Source organism: Pelodiscus sinensis, chromosome 4 (genome assembly GCF_052426305.1).
Source record: "Pelodiscus sinensis isolate ZL-2025 chromosome 4, ASM5242630v1, whole genome shotgun sequence".
Lineage (NCBI taxonomy): Eukaryota > Metazoa > Chordata > Testudines > Trionychidae > Pelodiscus > Pelodiscus sinensis.
Genome location: NC_143055.1, coordinates 3214089 through 3237309, shown reverse-complemented (window position 1 = coordinate 3237309; position 23221 = coordinate 3214089). Strand labels below are relative to the sequence as shown.

At 49.9% G+C, this 23221-nt stretch overlaps 2 protein-coding genes across 16 annotated transcripts in view; both read right to left on the bottom strand.

The window, feature by feature from the left end:
• Positions 1-8738, bottom strand: part of DYSF (dysferlin) — a 269126-nt gene extending 260388 nt beyond the window's left edge. For all 9 annotated transcript variants that reach the window (XM_075931052.2, XM_075931053.2, XM_075931051.2 and 6 more), the window contains exon 1: positions 8550-8738. In XM_075931052.2, the coding sequence (XP_075787167.2) occupies positions 8550-8637 (88 nt within the window). In that variant the 5' untranslated portion in view covers positions 8638-8738. The remainder of the gene's footprint in view (positions 1-8549) is intronic.
• A 6709-nt stretch (positions 8739-15447) lies between these two features.
• ZNF638 (zinc finger protein 638) overlaps positions 15448-23221 on the bottom strand; it is an 86414-nt gene continuing 78640 nt past the window's right edge. For all 7 annotated transcript variants that reach the window (XM_075931066.2, XM_075931064.2, XM_075931067.2 and 4 more), the window contains 3 exons: positions 21336-21428; positions 17119-17237; positions 15448-15757 (listed from right to left, as the gene is read on the bottom strand). In XM_075931066.2, coding sequence (XP_075787181.2) covers positions 15686-15757; positions 17119-17237; positions 21336-21428 — 284 coding nt within the window. In that variant the 3' untranslated portion in view covers positions 15448-15685. The remainder of the gene's footprint in view (positions 15758-17118; positions 17238-21335; positions 21429-23221) is intronic.

Below are 23221 nucleotides of genomic sequence, written 5' to 3'. Positions count from 1 at the left end.
GGCTATGTCTAGACTGCAGGCTTCTTTCGAAAGAGGCTCTTTCGAAAGATCGCGTCTAGACTGCAGGCGGATCTTTCGAAAGAGCAATCTGCTTTTTCGAAAGAGAGCACCCAGCGAGTCTGGATGCTCTCTTTCGAGGAAGCCCTATTTACATTGAAGAACGCCTTCTTTCGAAAGAGGAACTTTCGAAAGAAGGCGTTCTTCCTCGTGAAACGAGGTTTACCGCCATCGAAAGAAAAGCCGCGTTCTTTCGAAATTATTTCGAAAGAACGCGGCTTGAGTCTGGACGCAGGGGAAGTTTTTTCGGGAAAAGGCTACTTTTCCCGAAAAAACCCCTGAGTCTGGACACAGCCTTCCTGTTCATATTTTTTGAACTTAAAAGTTGACAGACAACCTTTATTACCAATAATATGGAATGTACTTTACAATGTTCCTGACATATATTTCAGCTTCCTGGATTTTTTTTTCATCTGTCCTTCAGATATGAAAGGCAGAGCGATTTAACACCTGTTTAGATTTGTCATCCATGTGACGAAATGAAAAGTATGCCGTTTGCAATAAACTTTGCATAAAATAGTTAATTTGCATTTAATTTTAATGGTTCAAAGAATGTCAGGCAAAATGGTCGGCCCTCACGCTTGTTCACTTCATCAAATCTGGCCCTCTTTGAAAAAAGTTTGGGCACCCCTGGCCTGGACGGTTAGTTATGGCTCCCCCATCCGGGTGGATTCATAACTCCTCTCCAGCGTTAATTCTTTCATCCTCCGGTGGGGTAGGGATGGATTAGTGCTGGAAGCGTGAGTTCTCCAGGCCAGGACGGTTGTTATGTTCTGCGTTTGTACAGCACCGAGCGCACCGGGGCCCTCATCACACAAATCGATATTGTCTGCAAGCTGCGTATTGGGCAGCCGGAGGCAGAAAGAGATTTAGTGCCCTGGCCAGTGTTATGGACTCTTTGAGCCGGGAATTAAACTCATGGGTCTCGAGCCTTAACCATAAGGCCGCGCTTCCTCGCTCATGTGGCCCTGCGTGTGGTCACTGGGCTGAACACATGGAAATGGAAAGAAACCCGTTATCGCTCCACCTGCAGAAGACACTGCTACAGGTCGGCTGTCCTGGGTCTGGCACCTTTGAGACCTGACTGTTCCAGATGAGGGTTTTTACCGGACCAGAGGAAATAATTTCTGCCCCTCCTCCCCCCGCCACTGCCCTTCCGACCCTGCTGCCTCATGCCATGCTGCCCAGCCACCAGCCCTCCCGTGGAACTCTCTGGTCCGGCACATCCGTAGTCCTTCCGGATCACAGCTCTTACTGGAGCAGAGATCCCAGTTTAGAGAGCGTCAGTCTGAGCTGTGGAAAACTAGTTTAGGCCTTTTAGCAGCCTCTGGTTCCCGGCCCTTTGCCAGTGAATTCTCCCAGTTCAACGTTCTGTCTTGCTTTGCAACTTGGCCGCCAATGTGTTCTAGTCCATGGCAGTTTTGTAGTTCATTACATAATGTCAAGGATGTGCAATATGTTTCGGGCCTAGCGTAAGTTGTCAATTTCAAAGTTAGTTTTCAATTGAAAGGTTTTTAAATAAACTATAAACCTGCACTTAATTTTAAGAATACAGGCCACCCTCGCTGTAAGTCCAAGCTACGTTCTGAAAAACCTGGACTTACAACGAAGCGAGTCTGTTACAGAAAAAAACAATAAATGGTCTGGTAGCACTTTCATGTTTTGTTAGTCTATGAAGAGCTTCCAGACCATTTGGTGTTTTCTTCCAAAATAGTTATTTCGGAATAGCGGCTGTGCAGACACTCCACTGCTGCTCTTCAAAATAGCCCTTCTCCAGGGCCATTAACATAAGAACGGCTGGACTGGGTCAGACCAAAGGTCCATCTAGCCCAGTATCCTGTCTGCCGACAGTGGCCAGCGCCATGTGCCCCAGAGGGGGTGGACCGAAGACAATGATCAAGCGATTTGTCTCCTGCCATCCCTCTCCAGCCTCTGACAAACAGAGGCCAAGGACACCATTTCTATCCCCTGGCTAATAGCCTTTTATGGACCTAACCTCCATGAATTTATCTAGCTTCTCTTTAAACTTTGTTATAGTCCTAGCCTTCACAGCCTCCTCTGGCAAGGAGTTCCACAGGTTAACTATGCGCTGTGTGAAGAACTTCCCCTTATTAGTTTTAAACCTCCTACCCATAATTTCATTTGATGTGCTCTAGTCCTTATATTATGGGAACTAATGAATAACTTTTCTTTATTCACCCTCTCCACACCGCTCAATCTAAGCAACATTAGGGAAGCCTGCCTTGGACTCATTTTGAAATAAGCTATTTGGGAATAACTAGTGCAGAATAGCTTATCTAGTATAGAAAGGAGAATGTTTGTATGTTTGTGCGCCAATAACTTGGACACTAGAAGAGCTACCGCAACCCAACTTGGCATGGGAGAACATTTCCTCCAGGGGAAGGGTTTAAGGGACTTTTGGACCCAATCGGGCCCGAGCTCAAGCTGTAAAAATCAAAGAGTAACCCGCCATGCTGCACTGCGGGGGCCACCCTGCCCACCCTACGTCCCGTGCCCGCCACCTGCAGCCCCCAGCGCCATCTGGGACTCACCTTCTCCCACCTGCGAGGTTACATAAGTGACCCTCTTTCCCCTGCCCCCCTGTGCTGTCACGCAGTGCCCTGACCCCCACGCGTACAATGCATCTGCAGCCCCATGCGCGAGCTGGGGCGCCCCTCCCACGTGTAACCTCCCCTCCAGCCAGGGTCACCGCCCCCCCCCCCCCCGGGGACCTACATTTTAATCCCTATAGAAATCAGTGCAACTTTTCTACCATTCAAAAAAAGATAACGGACGTCTGGTTTTCTACATTTTGTTCCTCCCGTTTCCTGAGCAACGCCAGGGAACTCCCGCTAGTTTCAAAATAAGTGCGCAGTGTAGACATACCCACGGTCCTCCAAGAAGGCAGCCCGGACGGGAGTTTCCTGGCCCTACTAAATAAAAAATACACCAGGCAGTGACACGCCTTTCATCTCTCTTCGTAAACCAGCGAAAGAGGGAAGAATGGACGGGAGGCACAAACCTGCTTTTGTTTGCTTTGCAAGTCACTTTTAATACGGGGACGCTACGGCAAAGCAAAGCGACAGCCGGTCATAAAATGATTCTTTAAATGATTAAAAGTGTCTTGAGAAAGTTCCCTTTTCATTCTCTCAGGCAAGCAGAGTCCAGACACTGGAGAAAACCATTGATTCACCTGCCACTTAACCGCAGGCAAATTCAATCAAGAGGAAGTCCATGTAAATACCAAATAGAAGCTGAAACTGAGCGATGCTGTCTCCAGGTAAGCTATGTGCCTGCAAGGCCTTTGCTAGCCAAGAGCATTTGAGTTTGAAACGTTGCAGGGTGTTTGCTTGTAATCGAGGGAGCTCTGGGTCGATTCCGCATCCAACGTTTATTTTGGCTTTTCTGGGATCCCAAAACCTTCCTCCACTGGCCGTTAGGTGAAGAGCGCACAGGCTGGCTGTGGGTTCGGTTTTGCTTTTTGGTCTTTGCTGGGTGGCAAAGGGGTGAAGCCGGCAGAATTTGTGTAACTGTTTCTGACGGCCCCGAGGAACCGCTGTGAAATCCATGGCATGGCAGCTGTGTTCGGGGAGGAGCAATTATTGATACTCCCCCAACGACTTACGGGCAAGGCGGGCGCTGAACCGTTCAGGGTCATTCTTACCAAAGCCTGAAACCGGGGAAATTGCAAAGGCAGGAAGCCAGTCTGCACAGGGCCAATAAAGGTGGCTACGCTGTCTGCATTGGCAAGATGTTGCGCAAAAGTGGCTGCAAAGGATGTGGACACACTGGAGACAGAGCCGGCCCGAGCCATTCTAGTGCCCCGGGCCCCGGGGGCGTGGCGTTTGCGAGGCCCCCACGCCCGCCCGGCCTGGCGGCACCGTGCGGCGCCCCTTACAATCAGGCGCCCTGGGCTATCGCCTGGTCAGCCCGTAGCTTGGGCCAGCTCTGATTGGAGTGAGGGGGGATTTGAGAGCAGCCTGCAACTCCCTGAAGGGGGGGTCCAAAGAAGCTGGAGAGAGGCTGTTCTCAGTGGGGGCAGATGGCAGAATGAGGAGCAATGGGCTCAAGTTGAGGTGGGAGAGGTCCAGGTTGGATATTAGGAAAAACGATTTCCCCAGGCGGGTGGGGAAGCGCTGGGCTGGGTTCCCTAGGGAGCGGATGGAATCTCCATCCCTAGAGGTGTTTAAGTCCCGGCTGGACCAAGCCCTGGCTGGGCTGATTGAGTCGGGGTTGGTCCTGCTTTGGGCCGGGGGCCGGACTGGATGACTCCTGAGGTCTCTGCCAGCCCTGGGGTTCTAGGATTCTAAGCAGCCAGGATTGTTGCTGTTTGTCTCATCCAGGATATCAGCCCCTCCCCGCTGCGCAGCGAAGGTCCTGACGTGGCCCCCGGACTCCAGTATCAGAGCAGCTCAGAGTTTTAACTCCCACGACCTGGTGAGGACGGCAGGGCTATTACCCCGGCACTCGGAGACGACGGACCCAGCGTGAGTCTGCAGCAGAATTGGGATTTGAACCCCGGTTTCCTGAGTCCCAGAGGGTCGCTAACCCACTGCCACCTCCACGAGACGCGGGCCCCCTCCAGTCTCATCCAACCGCTGCTCTGCAGAGCGCTGCCCCGCGGCCCCTGTGGGTCCCACCTTTCAGGCAAGATGTGGAGAAATCGGAGGAGATCCAGAGAAGAGCAGCAAAAATGATTCAAGGTCTAGAGAACATGAGCTGTGAGGGAAGGCTGAAGGAATGGGGCTTGTTTCATTTAGAAAAGAGAAGACTGAGAGGGGACGTGAGAGCAGTTTTGAACTATCTACAAGGCTACGTCTAGACTGGCATGATTTTCCGAAAATGCTTTTAACGGAAAAGTTTTCCGTTAAAAGCATTTTCGGAGAAATCGCGTCTAGATTGGCAGGATGCTTTTCCGCAAAAGCACTTTTTGCAGAAAAGCGTCCGTGGCCAATCTAGACGCGGTTTTCCGCAAAAAAGCCATTTTTGCGATCGGGGCTTTTTTGCGGAAAACAGTCCTGTGCTGTCTACACTGGCCCTTTTGTGCAAAAGTCTTTCAGAAAAAGACTTTTGCCCGAATGGGAGCAGCATAGGATTTCCGGAAAAGCACTGAGGATTTTACAGGAGATCGTCAGTGCTTTTCCGGAAATTCAAGCGGCCAGTGTAGACAGCTGGCAAGTTTTTCCGCAAAATCAGATGATTTTGTGGAAAAACTTGCCAGTCTAGACACAGCCCCCGGGTGTTACAAGGAGGAGGGGGGGAAGTTGTTCTCCTTGGACTCTGAGGACAGGACAAGCAGCAATGGGCTTAAACTGCAGCAAGGGAGGTTTAGGTTGGACATTAGGAAAAAGTTCCTGCCTGTCAGGGGGGTGAAACAGTGGAATAAATTGCCCAGGGGGGTTGTGGAATCCCCATCTCTGCAGATATTGACGAGCAGGTTGGACACACCTGTCAGGGATGGTCTAGACGGTGCTGGGTCCTGCCGTGGGGGCGGGGGACTGGACTCGATGGCCTCGCGCGGTCCCTTCCCGTGCTAGGAGTCCATGATTCCAAGGCGCTGTGCTCAGCACTGCCCCGAAGGAGAGAGCGCCCCCTGTTGAGCATCCTGCAGCCACCGCTGTGCCGAGCACCCCTCCCCAGCTGGGGTGGCTGGAGGATGCAGACAGGGCTTGGGAGGAGCGTGGGGAGCCGGTCACTCCACTCTGGAGCCCCATGAACAATGGCTGAGTCCTGAGGCGGGCAGGAAGGTGGGAAACTGGATCCCGGAGACCCAGGTGCCGCCCAGGCCCCTCCGCTCTCAGGGGGACTAAAATAAATGTCCTGACGGTGGCACATGGCTCCTGGCCGGCCACCGCCCCACAGGCCTGGCAAGCCATCAAGGACGCCAGGCAAATGGAGCAGGGAGCATGTGCTGCGTGCTGGGGAAGAGCCAGTCCCGTCCCTCCCAGCCCAGCTGAGAGTAGCAGCTGGGAGCCCCCCCAGGAGATCGGACCCAGGCGCTGCCCTCAGAGCCCAGCGCAGAGGTGAGGGTGGCAATCCTGCAAGCCCCTGCAACAGCTGGGTGACCCCCCCCGCCGCCGCCACCCTGGCATTTCAGATCTGCACACATGGAACTGTTTTGCCCTGAAATTGACCGGAATGGACCATGCGCTCCCCATCGGGCAGGGGGCTGCCAGACCCTTCCCCTACACCCAGCAGCACAGAGAGCAGCTCCCCTCTCGCCGTGTTCCCGCTGGGTCTCCCTCTCCCAGGGCCTGCACGGCTCACCAAACTCCTGCCTCCTATCCCAGCATGCAGTGCGCTCGGTACCAGGCTGGGTTCTCCACACGGGTGGGGGGGCGTTGGCTGTGTCCAAGTGCTGGAGAGCAGACGCCCCCAGCAGCACCCACAGACCCAGGTGCCTGTGGGTAGAACCGAACTGGGGACCTCTGGAGCTGAGGGCATGAGCTGTGGAGCAGACCACTCTCTCTGTGAGGGGTCTCGGGGCCGCTAGCCAGGAGAGGGCCCCTCCCCCAGCAGGTGCGTGGGTTACACCGGCCCTCCCCCAGCACCCTGCGAGGGGCTCGTGGCACTTTGCAAAATTAGCGTGGTCTCCCAGCCCCCCGTGGGGTGAGGGAAATCTGTCCCACTTGACAGAAGGGAAACTGAGGCACGGAGCCAGTGGACTCGCACTGTGAGCCACTCGCAGAGCTCAAAGAGAGGTCCCCACTCCCCCACGCTTTAACCACTTGGCTGTACTGCCTGTCTAATGGCTCTCGCTGCAGCCCTGCCGGCATGTCCCTCAGGCACGCTAGGCTGTCGTGATGCAAACTCGCTCGGAGTGAAACTAACTGACAACAACATCAGAGCAGCCAGGCGGGGTCAGACCAAAGATCCATTCAGCCCAGGGTCCTGTCTGCCCACAGCGGCCAATGCCAGGTGCCCCCCGAGGGAGTGAACAGAACAGGGAACCATCAGGTGATTCCTCCTCTGTCGCCCATTCCCAGCCTCTGACAAACAGAAGCTAAGGACATCATCCCTGCCCATACTGGCTAATGGCCATTGAGGGATCTGTCCCTTCAAGGGTTTATCTAGTTCTTTTTTGAACCCTGTTAAAAGTCACAACATCCTCCAGCAAGGAGTTCCACAGGTTGACCATGCACTGAGTGAAGAAAAACTTCCTTTCGTTTGTTTTAAACCTGCGGCCTATTCATTTCATCTGGTGACCCCTAGTTCTCAGACTCTGGTGCTGTGGCCCCGGCATTATGGGAAGTGGGTAACATAGACAAGGGAAGGCGTTGCCTTCCCCAAACTGCAGGTGCTCTCGGCCGGCGCAGTGGGACAGCCCAGCTCCCCAGCTGGTCAGGAAGGATCTGGAGGCTGCTCCAGGCACTCTGGCCACCTGGGAAGGGTAGAGCCACCCGCCGAGATGGGGAACACTAAGAGGGCTGGGGGAAGTAACCCGTAGTGGGGGCTGGGCTTGACTCCAGGGGGGAGATTGCAGAAGGGGTGGAGCCTCGTGCAGAAGGGGCGGGGCAAGGGCTCGCCTTCCCCAGCTGGGCCTCCACCTGCCACCCATGCCCCACGCCCCCTCCGACCCTGGTGGCTGCAGGATCCGTGTGCAAGGGGCCGTATCCCCCCCTCCGACCCTGGTGGCTCATCTCCCAGGCGTGGAGACTGTCCCCTGGGCCGAGGTGGGCAGCGCAGCAGCCAAGAGAGGGCTATAAATAGCCCGGCAGCTGCTTTCTTGCACTGTCATCGGCAGGGCTGTCGGACGCTGCGAGCGGGGGCTGCACACGCCCTGGCGAGGAGCCTCCCACACGCAGGGGGACGAGCTGTGGGGGCGTAGGTCTGTGCGCCCCACCGGGGGAAGGCCAGGCTAACGGCAGACCCGTCTGCTGCGTGCGGAAGGGTTAAAAGAAAAGTGGAAGTAACTTGATCTGGAGACCACAGGCGTGTGTCTGCCGCCTGGAAAAATCCCCAGGATAGACGGTTAGCTCAAAGGCTGGCTCCCAGCGAGGGCTGGATGCCACGGAAGGCCACAGACCTGCGTACTGCGCCTCGCGGGATCGGGACCCGGACGCTCCGCCGCACCGTATCCCACCGCGCCCGGGAATCAAAGCCCCAGGCACCCCCAATCTTCTGTGGCCAGAAACCTGCTCCCGGACACACCCAGGCCTCTGCTAACCTCCGGGGCAACAGAGGTCCTGGCCACAGAGTGAGCCTCCAGGGGGGTGGGGGAGATGCTTTTCCGTGCCTCGATTTCCCTTCTGTACAATGGGGCAATGCCCCTCCCCCTCACACAGGGGCTGCTGTGCCATCAGGGGCCTGGTGGCCTAGAAATGGGCGGGGCAGAGAATGACCAGAAAGAAGAGGTGACATCATTCTACCATCCAACCCTCAAATTTGCCCCTTTGCTTGAGATGCTGTGGGGGGGGGGTCCATGTTCCTCCCAAACTGGCACTGACCCCAGAATGCCCCCCCCCCCCCCCCCGGGGCCGCCCAGGCCTCACCTTCGAACACCACGGAGCAGTACGCGTCGCTGACGTCCGTGTCCGGGGTCTGGACATTTTCCGCGTGGAGGATGAACACCCGGAGCATTCCTCCGGCGGGGACGGGCGCCTCGGCTTCTCTCCCGGCCCGTCGCTCCCCGCAGCCAGCCCAGGCTCCTTTCTGCTCCCTCAGCTGCCTGAGCCACTGGCACATTTATACTTGTCAGAGAGCCGGAGAGGCAGCTCTTAAAGGGGAAGGGACCCCTTTGAGTTCAGGGCAGAGGGGAAAGAAAGCAGGCGCGTCCTGGCGTGTGGCTGTGGCAGGAGCCGGCAGGGAGCTATGTAAGGGGCTGGCAGGGGCTCGGGCTGCAAGGGGACAGGACCTGTAAGAGATGCGCAGTCACTTGCACGGCTGAGTCAGGGGCGCTGCTCAAACTTGTTAATTCAGTCAAGTCTCTGGGGCAGGGTCTGGGGCTGCTTTGGGGTGCGCCTCAGGCTTGCTGGGTGCGGCTGGAGGATGCTTGGCTGCACCTTTCCAGAGGCCTGGGCCCCGCGCAGGAGGCGCCTCTGTCTTGCGGACCCCGAGATTCGCCTGGCGTCAACACCGCTTGCTTACAAAACCGCTGGCGATGGCAGGAAATCGATCGGAGTGTGGCCGGTGCGCTCGCATTTCCGTGTGTAAAGCGGCGTGTGTGTATGAAACGTTGCTGGGGTCCTTGGGCCTGTTTCTGTGCATAAGAACATGAGATCAGCCAGACGGGATCCGACCGAAGGTCCATCCAGTGCCCAGTGTCCTGTCTGCCCACAGCGGCCAATGCTAGGGGCCCCAGAGGGAGGGAACCGAACAGGGAATCCTCACGCGATCCCTCCCCTGTCGCCCATTCCCAGACAAACAGAGGCCAGGGACACCATTCCTACCCAGCCTGGCTAATAGCCATTGATGGACCTCGCCTCCATGAATTTATCTAGTTCCTTTTTCAACCCTGTTAAAGTCCCTGGTCTTCACAACATCCCCTGGCAAGGAGTTCCACAGGTTGGCCATGTGATGTATGAAGAAATAATACCTCTCTCCACTGCCTCATCTCCCCCCAGCCCTTGTCAAGCAAACTTCTGTCAGAGATGTATGGATCCCACTGCCTCAGGATCAGAGCCCTTCAGACCTGTTATCCCCATTTCACAGGAAGAGAACTGAGGCACCGAGTGATTAAGGGACAGATTTTTAAAGGAAGGGAAGTACCTAAATACCTTTTAAAAAATCTGGGCTTAAGTGACCTGCCCAGGGTTACTCAGGGAATCTGTAGCGGAGCAGCCATGTCTCCCACATCCCAGCCTAGTGCTCTAAGGAGTTCCACAGGTTGGCTGTGTGCTGCGTGCAGAAATACATCCTCTGGTTTGTTTTAAACCTGCTCCCTATTAATCTTTGTCCTGGGTTTTCCAGGGATGAATCCGGGGCCTGGCAGCCCTAGTGCTGATGCTGCACTTAGCATCTGAGGCTTCTGGAAGTTATTGCTCTACAGCAGATCGGAAGGGTCCCAACAGATCCGTTGTCGACATTCCGGGACCCGTGATTTGAACCGGTGCTGCTGGTGGTCCGATGGCTCACGATCACCCCCCCCCCAGCTCCCTGACTCCCCACAATTCCCTAACCCGCTCATCCTCTGGCAGAGGATTCCCACATTGCTTAAGGAGCAGGAGAACCTGGCTCCTTGCATGATGCTCGGAGAAGGGCTTGCTACAGGCACCACGTCGCAGCGAGGGAAACTGAGGCATGGAGCAGTGAGGGGAGATGCCCAAGGGGACCACGACGGCAGAGAAGCCGGCTCCTGCCTCCAACCAGTCTGCCTTCGGCACAAGAGCGTGCAAGCTGGCTCCGGGGTCTCCACATTCAACAGCACAGCAGAGCGTTTTGGGGGAATGCTCCCTTGCTGGGAATCTCTTTCCCTCGGCTCCCCCACAACCTGAATTTTCTGCCTGGGGGCCTGATCGTGACCCTCTCAGAGGACACCAACACCCGGCACTGGCCAAGTATCTTTACTGTACAGTTGGGGAAACTGAGGCACGAAGGGATCAAATGACTAGTTCAGCAGCAAAGCCGAGCCCTGAACCCAAGAGCCCTGAGGCCCAAGGCAACGCTCTGTCTGCTAGCTTGCCCTGCCTCCCTTCCCCGGGGCCGTCTCCCGTGGGCACCACACGGGGCCCTGGCTTAGAGTTTGACACAGGGTGAAAGGGGCATAAAACCAATGAAAGCAAAGTGACTCTGATACCCTGCGCACCGCACGAGGCCTGAACTACATGGCTACAAACAGCCAGGGGGAGAGAGGAGACCCAAGCCCCAGGGCCGGATCCAGGCAAGCCGGGGGCCGCATTTGGCCTGGGGGCTGTAGGCTCCCCATCCCTGCGAGGCCCCTCCCTGCCGTTCCGGTCCATGCCCTGCTGCAGAGCGAGAACAGATTTTGAGATCGAAGGGGCGGTTCTCTAGCCTGATCTCGCCAGGCCGTTATATTTCCCCCGTTATACCTCTACTGAGCCCTGCCCCTTGCATCTGGCTAAAACAGCTTCCCGAAAAGCCGCCAGGCAGCCGGGGCCTGCGGGGACGGAGAACCCACCGCTCCCTGGGGACTGGGGTCCTGCAGGCCGGCAAGAGCCTGTGTCATCCCCATTGTGGGAGTGGCCACTGCACATCACTGACCTTCGCTCCTGGCCCCGTTATCCATGTGCTACACAGAGAAACTGAGGCACGGAGCTGAAACGTGGTTTCCCTGCACTGCTGCGGCTGAAGCAAGGGGTTTGGCTGCCCGAAGTTCCCTGCTCCCAGGTCTGTGGGGCTGGGGCTGGGGCTGGGGCCAGAGACGGGGCTGCTCCTGGTGCCCCCTGACTCCTTGTTCCTCCCTCCCATCCCCGTTCCCCCCTCACTGCCCTTTGGCTCTGAGCCCCCTGCCAGCTTCCCCCCTCCCCCCCGCTCAGGGTCCCACGTTACTCCCCCGCTCTCCCCCAGCCCTCCCTGCAAACCTTGGGTGCTGGCAGCGGCTTCCCTTTGCCCCAGGCGGGGACTCTCAGCCAGCCCCAGGGGCTCCCCTCCCCACAAGGGGAGGACCCGCTGCTTGGGAGCTGGGCTCGGAGTCCCAGCAATGTGAGGCAGCAGGACGGGGGCTCTGCACTAGGGCTGTGTCCAGACTCAGGGTTTTTTTCGGGAAAAGTAGCCTTTTTCCGAAAAAACTCACCTGCGTCTAGACTGCAGCCGCGTTCTTTCAAAATTAAATCGAAAGAATGCGGCTCTTCTTTCGACGGCAGTAAACCTCATTGCACGAGGAAGAACGCCTTCTTTCGAAAGTGCTCTTTCGAAAGAAGGCGTTCTTGAATGTAAATAGGGCTTCTTCGAAAGAGAGCATCCAGACTCACTGGGTGCTTTCTTTCGAAAAAGCGGCTTGCTTTTTCGAAAGTTCCGCATGCAGTCTAGACGCTCTCTTTCGAAAGAGGCTTGCAGTCTAGACATAGCCTAGGAGAGCAGTAAAAAGGGATAGAGAATAAGACAGAGAATCTTGTAGTGCCGCTCTCTAAATCCATGGGGTGCCCACAGCTTGAATCCTGCGTGCAGATGTGGTCACTTATCTCCGAAAGGATATGCAGTACTGGCATTGGAAAAGGGCCACAAATGAGGAGGGGTTTGGAACAGGCCCCATGTGAAGAGAGATTAAAAAGACTGGGACTCTTCAGTTTTTGAAAAGGGGAGATAGGAGAGAGGTCTATAAAATCATGACAGGTGTGGAAAAAGTGAATAAGGAAAAGTGATGGACTTGGTCCCATAAGAAGAGGGGTCAGCAAATGAAATTAATAGGCAGCAAGTTTAAATCAAACAAAAGGACATTTTTCTTCACACAGCCCGCAGCCAACCTGTGGAACTCCTTGCCTGAGGATGCTGTGAAGGCCAGGACTTCTACAGGGTTCAAAAAAGAACTAGATAAATCCATGGAGGTTAGGTCCATTAATGGCTATTAGCCAGGATGGATAGGAAGGGTGTCCCTCACCTGTTTGTCTGCAAGTTGGTGACAGGGGAGGGATTACATGGTTCCCTGTTCTGTTCTCTCCCTCTGGGGCACCTGGCATCAGCCACTGTGGGCAGACAGGACACTGGGCTAGATGGACCTTTAGTCTGACCCAGAGTGGCTGTTCTCATGTGCCACAGTGGCACCCAGCCAAACAAGTGCCCATGACCACAATATGGGTGCATACGACAAAACTCACTCCGCTCACGGATGGAAGATCTTAGAGGGACCCCTCCTGGCTGCTGGCCACATACCTAGGGCTCTGCCTCTGCCCCCAGTTTGGCCCGCTTACCCGTCTGTGCCCTTCCCTCCCAGAACCACGGCTTGAGGGCAAAAGGGGGCGTGAGTAGGGCAAAGAGGGGTGCGCTCCCCCCCCCATGTTCCATCCCCACCTTGCTGTAGGAAGCAGCAGTGGGGCTAGACCCAGCTTTGCCACTGATCCGTATGATCCAGGCCCCGTACTTCCCCCTCCCAGGGCTTCTGTTTCTTGTTAACAAGGGGTTTAACAACCGTTCACAGAACCACTCAGGCCTGGATCCTAGGAGAGGATCCACACAGATGTCAGTGGGACTCAGAGCAGCTGCCCCCGGGGCTGCTCTGCGTCTGTTGGTAGGACCCTGGGAGCCGGGACCGCATGTATTGTTCAGGTTCAAAAGCAGGCGCCCATTTATAGCGGGGAGAGGGAGCAATTATTGGAGCAAGCCGCCAAGGGAAGGGGCAGGTTCTCCAACTCTGGATGGCTTTAGCTCAAGAGTGGCAGCCTCAGGTGGGGGCAGGAGACGACATCAGAGATTGAGAGAGGAAGGCCACTGCCCTCGAGTCATCTAAGTGATTTATAGTCGCACATGAGGAACACACCCAATGATTTCAATGGAAGACCTGCGTACTGTTGGAGGCTTGCATGGTATGGATGGATTTGTACAAGCAGGCCCCCCCTGGGGGTCTAGCTACTGTATTGGGCCAGGGTGGGTCCTTCAAATTTATACGTCATTATCCCTCATCGTGCTCAGGGTTTTATCCAGCGACTTTGCGGAGTTGCTTTCAAACTGCACAACTTGTTTACTCCGTACGATAATTCTAGGAGAGGTTTCCAAAGCCACAGAAGGGAGGCTGGCAGCCATCTCTCCACGTAAGTCAGGTGGACCTTTGGATGTCTCTCCTTTGAGATCTTTTGTAAGTTGGATTTGTAAAAAGAACCCTACGTTTTGCACCTGCTTCTTTTCTATTCTTAATATATTGGACTTTTTAAAAAACTCAACTCATTTCAGGGCATGATCCTCTCGCAGAAGTCTACAATACACTTTTTTAAAAAAATCACCTGCTTAAAAGTTACAGATGCGGAACAAAATTTTCAAGTGAAAACAGTTTGGTATAGTTTATCCCTGTAATGGCAGGGAGCAGCTTTTGAAAACTGGGTTCAAAAGTTGCAGAGGGAAACATTTGCCATTCAGAATTTTTATAAATGCTTCAACATCCACCTATCGTGAACCGTTTGCTATATCCACTTCTGTCAACGCTTGAAAACAAGCTCTTTGTTTCTGAAAACTCTTGGCCAACTTCTGCCCTGTTACACATATGCTCCCTCCGTCATGCCCGCTGATTTCAGTGCACAGACGTAATTTAGGGAAGAATTTGGCCTCCTTTTCCAACAGAGAGTGTATCCTTCAGTAGAGTGGAATCATTTCCACAGTGAAGGATCTGGTGTTCTCCCTGGATCCATACTTTTGAGGGAGCCTGAGTTTCATAGGAGTGCATGGATCCCCTCCCCCATTTCCCCCAAAGGAATATGCATTTGCAAGTGTCCAGTGGGCCAGACTGCTACTTGGAGTTCTATCACCCTAACAGCTCGGCCTTGGATCTTTCTTAGGCAGACGCCATTACACTAAACATATCTGTACCAATAACACAATGCAACTTCCAGCGTCCACCAAATCTTTGTTTTGACCAGTGGGAGCTCACATTCATCTCACCGACAGGACAAGGTTTCTCCACAATGCCATCCATCCAACATTTATGGCTGTTAAAGAGGGTCTGAAAACAAAATTTCAGGTAGCAATCTAGGTGAAAGGAACACACTGAAAACAAGGCTGAATTCTGATAGTCAGATATATGCTGGGGGGACTGAGGGGGAAAGAGGTTACAAAAATGCCTGAGGTAAGTATAAGACGAAGCCAAACACTTCCAGACAGACTGCTGAATGTTCTGCCTGCTTTACCCAAAGGCCTTGCTATTTTCTTCCATGAGATAATGCAACACCTTTTTGCTCAGATAACTCAGCATTAACTGTGGGGAATAAACATTATACCTGGCAAATTTAGGGCCAAATACTGTTGCCACTGACCGCAATAACAAAACCGCACTGATTCCAAAAGTGTGGGATCGGGTCATTAGAACACAGGAAACAGTGAGCAACTGATTTTTCCATTCTGTGGCCAAACCGAACACTTAAAAATGAACTGATTTTCTTTTTCCAATCACTGTTGAAATTCTCTGGCTTTTCTTGCTCAAACAAACAACTGAAAAAATTCTGTGTGTGAGAGACAAAGATATTTTGTTTCAGATATCAACTCAAAATGAACTATTTTGACATTTCCACAATTTTTCTTTACCGTTTTTTCAACTGAAATTATGTATCAAGTTATATCTGAATTAATAAATAATTGTAATGCCTTTGAAAAATGTATTTTGATGAATGTGCTGTACTTGAAGGACAATTCGCCCATCTCTACATAATACATGTGAAGTTTGAAGTTTCAAACACTAAGATCTTCAAAGCAGCACGAAGTGTGGATGTCTGAAAGAGGTTCCATAAAACCTCTACAGAGATGTAAGTAAATTAGCAGACATGAAATTACACCAAACACAACCACATGGTATTAACTATACAGTAAGAACATTTATTTCAACACTTAAGAGATCTCTCTCAAGACAGATTTGCTATAGAAATCAAAACCAGCATACACTTTTTCTTCTCTCTGTTTTTGTCTAACAAACTTAAATTTATACAACATCAAATTTGTTTCTGAAACAAAGTTACAAATTAAATCATAAACAAAAGACACAAAATTTACTGGACCCTAAATTCAATTTTTAAAGAATTCTCTCCTCCTCGGATCACCTTGAACTAAGTTCTTCCCCCTCATTTTCTTCCTCATCTCCTCCATCCTTTTGCTTGGCCATGAATTTCTGCGGGGGAAAAAAAGATTTTAAAACATCTTATTTTGTAGCCAATGACAAGTCACCACTGTACATACAGTAAACTTCCGATAATCCGGCACCTTTAGGACCCAGGGGGTGCCAGATTATCAGATATGACGGACTATCAGAAGGGGGGGCTATGAGGGGTCTGGAGTGGGGTGGGAGGGGATGTCACCCCAGACCCCTCATAGCCCCCCCTTACGATAGTCCGGCTCTGCCCCAGGCGTCCCTGATTCAGCCGCTGCTGGTCAGTTTCAGCAGCAGCTGAATCGGGGATGCCTGCAATAGAGCAGCTGGGGTGCTGCCAGGTTGGTCCTGCAGCACCAACCCGGCAGCACGCCAGCTGCTCTGCCCCAGGCGTCCCCAAGAGCAGCTGGGGTGCTGCCGGGTTGGTCCCGCAGCCCCGAGGGGCAGCACTACGGGACCAATCCGGCAGCACCCCAGCTGCTCTGCTCCTGGCTTCCCCGATTCAGCTGCTGGTCAGCTTCAGCAGCAGCTGAATGGGGGAAGCCTGTCCGGCTGCCCCAGCACTTCCGGGTTCCTGATGGTGCCGGACCATCAGGAGTCCCAGAGCATTGGATGCCGGACTAATGGAGTTTTACTGTACTTTATTCTCATGGCAGGATAGGCACCAGGTTCTAAATATTATGCATGGTTTAATACGGAACATCCAGAAACCAGCCAATGCCTGATATTGATTAGATCAGATCCCCACCAACTTTGCCAGTTAATTTTACCTAGTGTCTCTCAACTTCAGGTCTGCTCGTAAAATGCACTTACCAATGCTTTTCTAACTTTCCTACAGCACACACTTGCACTACTGGGGAGATGATGTAACTGACTCCTAAATTAATTTTCTGATAGTCAAATTAGTATTTTAGTTACACATACAGCCATTTGAATTAGTCTGGAGCCTTGATGAATCAACATTTGGCAAGGCTAGGCTCTTAGGTCTGTCAATGAACATGGAGATTTGTCAAAAGGTAGCACAAAAATTAATATCCTTTTTACCCAGGAAGGTGTGGCAGGGATTCCCCAGCATTTAACTCAGTGGCCAAGGTTATTAAGGGGTTAATTGTATTTCTTTAATTTAAATAGTATCCCCTTGAGTTATAAACGTGATTTTATTTGATCTATAGAACACAAACATGACAGTTAAATTATTTTAAAAAATCAATTTGCATCTATCTGCAACTTGTTTACAAACTATTGTTTACATCTAGAACACACATTGGTTTAGCAAAACCACTACCTGAGGTAACTGGCAGTCGACAGACCAACACAGATTTTAAAGTATCTCACATGCATTGTTACTTATGGTTTAAAGGGAAAGAAGCAAAAACGGTTACCTCCATATTCTGCTGATGACGCAGTGTCTTACAATGATTTTTCATAGACATTTCATCTGCGTAGAAGAGCGAGCAGATCTGACAGAAGTACCCAGCCTTTGGAACAAGAAAATCTAAATCTTTAAAAAAAAGAGAGAGAGAGAGAGAGAGAGAGAGAGAGAGAGAGTTTAACAATGCTTCAATGACTCAATTACATGATTACTTACCAGTTAAATTTAGTGTGTGCCTCTGGCCGCTTGATAGGGCTGGAAGAAATTACCAACTCATCACCCACACACTAACCCCAACAACTAAACCATTATCTATTGAAGTATTCCAGCACACAGAAGACTAACCCATTCTGTATCACAGACAGAACAGGAGGAGTGGAGGTTACACTAGTTCCCAAGGCCCATGAAATGGTAAGAAATTATGGGAGCTAGATCCAGATAGTCCTGGCAAGTGACTTTCTCGGCCTGCTGCAAAGGAAGATGAAAATCTTCATGGTCACTGCCAACTACCTGACCTAGGGATGTAAAAGACTAGTCGATTAGTCAACTACCTGATAAGCCTAGGGCTTGAGTCGACGACTCGCATTTCTCCCTCCCTCTTGCTGCCTCTAAATCAGAGGCAGCAAGAGGGTGGGGGGAAGCAGGAGCTGGTGCTGGGGGGGAACTGGCTTAAAAGCTGGTTCCCCTCAGCACTGTCTCCACGGTGTGGAGGGGGAGCAGAGGGAGGGGAGGCAGACGCAAAGAGGCACTGCCTTTTAAATGTAGCAAGAGCCACCCAACTCTTACTACATTAAAAGGTAGAGGCGCAGCACGGGACTGCAGCTCTTACTACACTTAAAAAACAAAGCAGCGGCCGGGGCTGCTTCAGTCCTGGCTCGTGCCATATCCTGGACCTACCCCCACAGGGGCTCTGCAGTTTAAATGTAGGAGGAGCTGGGCTAGAGCGGCCCCTTATCGACTAATTATGTACTCAATACAAATAGTATCAACTACACGATTAGTCATTTACTTGCTACTTAAAATCCTTGACCTGACCTAGGGGGAAGAATTCCTTCCCAATGTGAGAATCAGCCAGCTAAGCACACAAAAGAAAAGCTCAGTGCCATCTCTGGGCACTATCCCACCCTTCTAGTGCCCCATCGCCAATGAATCAGCAGCAAGACACCGAGGAAAACTCGGAATATGTTGTGGTTTTGAGGGAGGAACCTTTCCTGACCCCCCTGAAGCTTTAGGAATAGATGTAAGGTATAATTTGTAATTATGTGCCTTGTTAGGCTTTGCATCACACTGATCTCCCTAAACATAATATTCTTCATACTCTAGATCAAGAACAATTTTATACAGCCATCAAACAGGGATTCCAATTTCCTAATAAATTCCTTTTCCCTGTGCATGTACTTGCTTCCCAAATCCAGTCGTTTTAAAAATTACTTGCACCAAGTACACACCAGGAACAAAATAGTATCATGAAGCACAATAATTGTGTATACTAAAATTTATGGGTTCTCTTAATACTGACTGTTTTCAATGGAATCTATTCTTCCCTTTAAAAAAATTTATTGTTTGCTCATTTTATTGCAGAGTTTGCCACTTTCCTAGGCATCAACAACACTCCCTTTTAACAGGTCTTTCAAAAACCTACTTCTGACCATCAATACTTTAATTTTCTGCAATTCATTCAGTTTGAACTGTGAAAAGTAGTCAATTTATGAGGAAATTTCAATAATTTCACTTCTTGGAAATAAAAGCGGTCAGGAATATATTTGAATCAACAATTTTTAAAACGATTTCTATTGTTAGTTTTAAAAATACATCCACATATTAGGTCTAAGGTCAAATTTCTAAGAGTGCCTAAGTGACTTCAGAGCTCAAATTCCATTTTTGAAAGTCACACAGCTAGAACCCCAAGTTGCATTAAACGTTAACACAACTAAGTCTCCTGAGCGCCTAACTTTTGAAAAATGTAGCCTCAAGCTACATGACTGTGTCGGTCTAATTTTATCCCACTATTAAGATCACAAATTTCTACTCTAATTAAATGTGAGTCAGATTTCAGTGAAGATTGAATCCAGATGTCCATGGTAAGTCTTGTTACTTATTGCCATCCAACTGTGATTGCAGGAAACAGTTTTAAACATGTGGTTAAAATCAATTAGAAGATTTTTTGCACTGAGAATTTGGGAACTGGAAGATTAAATAAACCTTTAATATGGTACTAAATCCAAAAGTAATCCCAAATTAATGGTTTTAAATTTTACAACAGGCTTTCATAATTCTTCCACCATTTCTTTTCTCAGCATGAGGTATTTGGTATATTTAAAAACACTTCTTCTCAAGATCATCTCATCTGAAGAAGTAGGTTTTTTCCACAAAAGCTCATGATATATAGATATAGATATAGATATAGATATAGATATAGATATAGATATAGATATAGATATAGATATAGATATAGATATAGATATATTTGGTTAGTCCCGAAAGTGCCACTGTTTTCGAAGTTCAGCCTAACACGTCTACCCCTCTGAGTATTTGGTGTATGTAAGAATGCCAACTCGCACACAGGCATATAGGACTCTACCCCATTTGTGTATAGAACAGTTTTCACAGAAAGAGCACCGTAAGTTAACAAATCATGATTAAAGACCAAATCTTCCTCAAATGCTCAACCATTCAAAGTTTTAATTAAATAATTAATAGTAAAGAAAGAGGTAAGCTGGAGTTCCGGTGTTGAGTGTGGCAGTTCAGAGCATAGCAAAGCAGTGAAGACAATTATAGACCAGGGAGAGCAGGAGCCATCAAGAAAAGGGAGACATTTAGATGTGAACACACCTTTGATAACTAAGACATAAGGCAAGAGGGCTATGCTCTCTGCAGAGCTCAGAAGAGGGAAGAAAATGAACTGGAGTTGGGCAGTGGGGGAGAAAGACGGACTAGAAGATGGACAGCAGAGCTAGATGGGAAGACAGGACATGAAATGGGGCTGCGGACAAGACAAAAGCACTGGATAGAAACAAAGCATGGCAGTGACCACAGGCTTAGAAACCAAGCTGGAGACTGAGGCGCTGGGGAGCTAGACTGGCCAGGAGGCAGGACAAAGGAGCTAGTGAAGCTATGACAGCTGCAATAAGTAAAATAGTAAAAAAAAACCAAACTTGGGAACACTCAGCAGAGGATTATTTTTAACCTAACAGTCAAACCTTCAACATACAACATGCAGCTCTTTTCATGCAAAGCTGTGGGAACCTCACATGATATCAATAGAGCCCTGAAAACCCGTAGGTATCCATGGCTCATTTTTGCAGATACCGATACAAATTTTGTATCTAGAACCCTGCAAATATGTGGATATCCACAGGTGTGAATGTGGAGCTCAGTAGATCATTTTTGCAGATGAAGATGCAGATACCAATTTTATATGCACGCAGGGCTCTACATATCAAGTCATATTAACAAAACACAAAGGAAATTACACACACACAAATCTTTTAAGGAATTGTTAAATGCAATTCTGCAAAAGACATTCTCAAACACGCCCAAAAAGAATTCCTCTCTGCAAGCTTCTCTCTTTTGCCAACAAAGCTGGTCCAATAAAAGATACTCTCTCACCCATCTTGCATCTCTAATAAACTACTTAAGACCAACATGGCTACAATAAGGCTATTAACACAATTAATCAACTATGGCAATCACAGACTAAGATGATCAAAAAGCGATAAGCATCACAAAGGTCAGTTGGCACAGCCATCTCAACTCTAGCATTCAGAAAGCCTTAAACACCCCTCCAGTTGTCCCAGAGCCGCCAACCACGGCAAGCACAAAGGCTTGGAGACAGGCCCCTCTAACTTGTCCAGGGACCTGGCAATTCTGTCAGCCCCCCTTTATGAGCTCCACTGTCTAAGCCTCGGTTAAACAGTCCCTTAGGCCAAGTCAGCTGGCACGCATCAGCCATGGGTGTCTAACTGCAGCGTGGTGATACAGAGCAAAACATCTTAGCAAACCATTCACAGCAACTAGAAGTAAACCTTGTACAATGCTGAATTATCTCACAAGTGTATACAAAGTCTTTCTATCCATCAGAATCATATGTTTATCCAGCACATTCATGCCTATGTTTTATTTGCAATCATGCAAAAAGTGATCATAGTAGTAAATACCTACATTATAGGAACAAAGAAACAAGTTTTGGGAGGATTTAGAACTTTAAGCCAAGATTTTAGATTTTACCTTTTGGGGTGCTTGGTGTCTTGGATTTATCCGCTGATGAATCCACTTTTCTTCGTTTAGACTCTGGTTCTGTATCTCCTGATCCAAATTCATCTGTTAAAGCCATAAAACAGACTTTACTTTGAAGCAAACACCAGGTCTATGACTGACTGCTTTTGATACTGTTTGGCCTGGTCAAGTCAAAGTTTTATTTTTTTTATTTAAATAGACATAGGGATTGTATCACCAGATGAACTTAAAATTACACACTACAGACAAAAGAAGCACTCAACTGCTCTCAATTTTTCCCTTGTAGAGTCATCAGCTCAGAATTAACTGATTCCAGTGCCAACCATGTGATCAAGTCTCACCTTCTACATTGCACGTGCCACAGAACTTCCATGAATTGATTCCTATTTTAAGTCCAATATCTGTGACTGAACTAGATTATATCGTTTAGGGAAAAAAAAAAAAAACATTTAAAATTCTCCAGTGAAATACCTAGATAAGTTGTTCCAATGGTTAAATTACTCTGATGGCTGAAAGTCTGCACTTTATTTCTAGTCTGAATTTGTCTAGCTTTGACTTGAAGCCATCAGAGCTCATTGTGCCTTTGTCTGTATCAAATTTCAGTTCCTGATGTAGGTACTGACGCCTGTGCCCTCACAGAAATGAAGAAGTTAGGAGGACATGCAGACTGCTGCAACGTGCATTTCAATCTATTGAAATATAAACATATGTTACAGTATAACCAGCTGACATGCTGCTCAATACTGAATTTTTAAAAATACTGCACGTCAACTTCTTTCATTTGGATTGGAGAAACGGGCTGCATCTCGCAGACAGTAAGGGTCTGTGGAAAGAGTTTCCTGGGTCAGTTGGTCTAAGGCGGGAGTGGACAAGATCTGGCTGGTTCTCCTGGAACCCTCAGGCACAGAGCAGCCAGCCATTTCAAAGCAGCCCCATGCCACTTTAAGCAGCTGATAGCTCCCTGTGGCTTCTGGCACCCCAGTCCCTCTCCCCTTAAGTACGTGCCCTGTGTCACCATCCCCTCTTGCCCCAGGTCACCATTCAAACCCTCTGCACCATCCCTCCCAGACCCGGGAGCCAATCCAACACCCCCACTTCCCAAGCGAAAATCCTCTCCTGCACCCATAACCCCACCCAGATCTTGCACCCCAAGGCCCTACCCCAGATCACAACCCCCCTCCCTCATCCAAACTCCTTCTCAGACCCTACATTCTCTCCTCACCCCAATCCCCTACCACAAGCTCCCTTCTGTATCCAGCCTCTGTCCCAGACCCACTCCATGGAAACATGTGACCCTTGACTACTTACAAAATCTTAGAGTAGCCTCCCATCAAAAATTTTTGCCCACCCCTGGTCCAAGGTAATACCAAAACATTTGCTTCTGGAGACATGCAAATTGAGATGTTCTCCTGACCTAGAAAATGGGTGATTTGATGTGATTCATGTGATCTCATACTGTGAATCTGCAGAAGCACTGTCGTGAATGAGAACAGAATCAAGGAACAACTTTCTAAAGGCTAGATAGACTATAGGAACACAAGTAAGTACTGACTTTCCGTATCTCCTCATGGCTTGAAACTTTCCAGCCTAGGATGAATTGCTGAAAAACCTGTCAATTGCGAATTTGTTCAATTTGAACGTTGGGCCAGAGACTAGAAGGCAAATTGTACCTAGGAGTGTGGGGTCTGTGGAAAACAAGTTGGGAACGTTATACATCAGTATCCTAAGGACTGTTCTTGAATTCTAGCTATGGAAATTCTATCCTGTTGTGTAATGCATATACACCTAAGCCATCCCAAAAAACCTGAAAGGGCAACATTAAAAACAAAAAAAACAAGGCAGCAACTAAAATCTTCTATTAAGCAAACAGCTGCAAC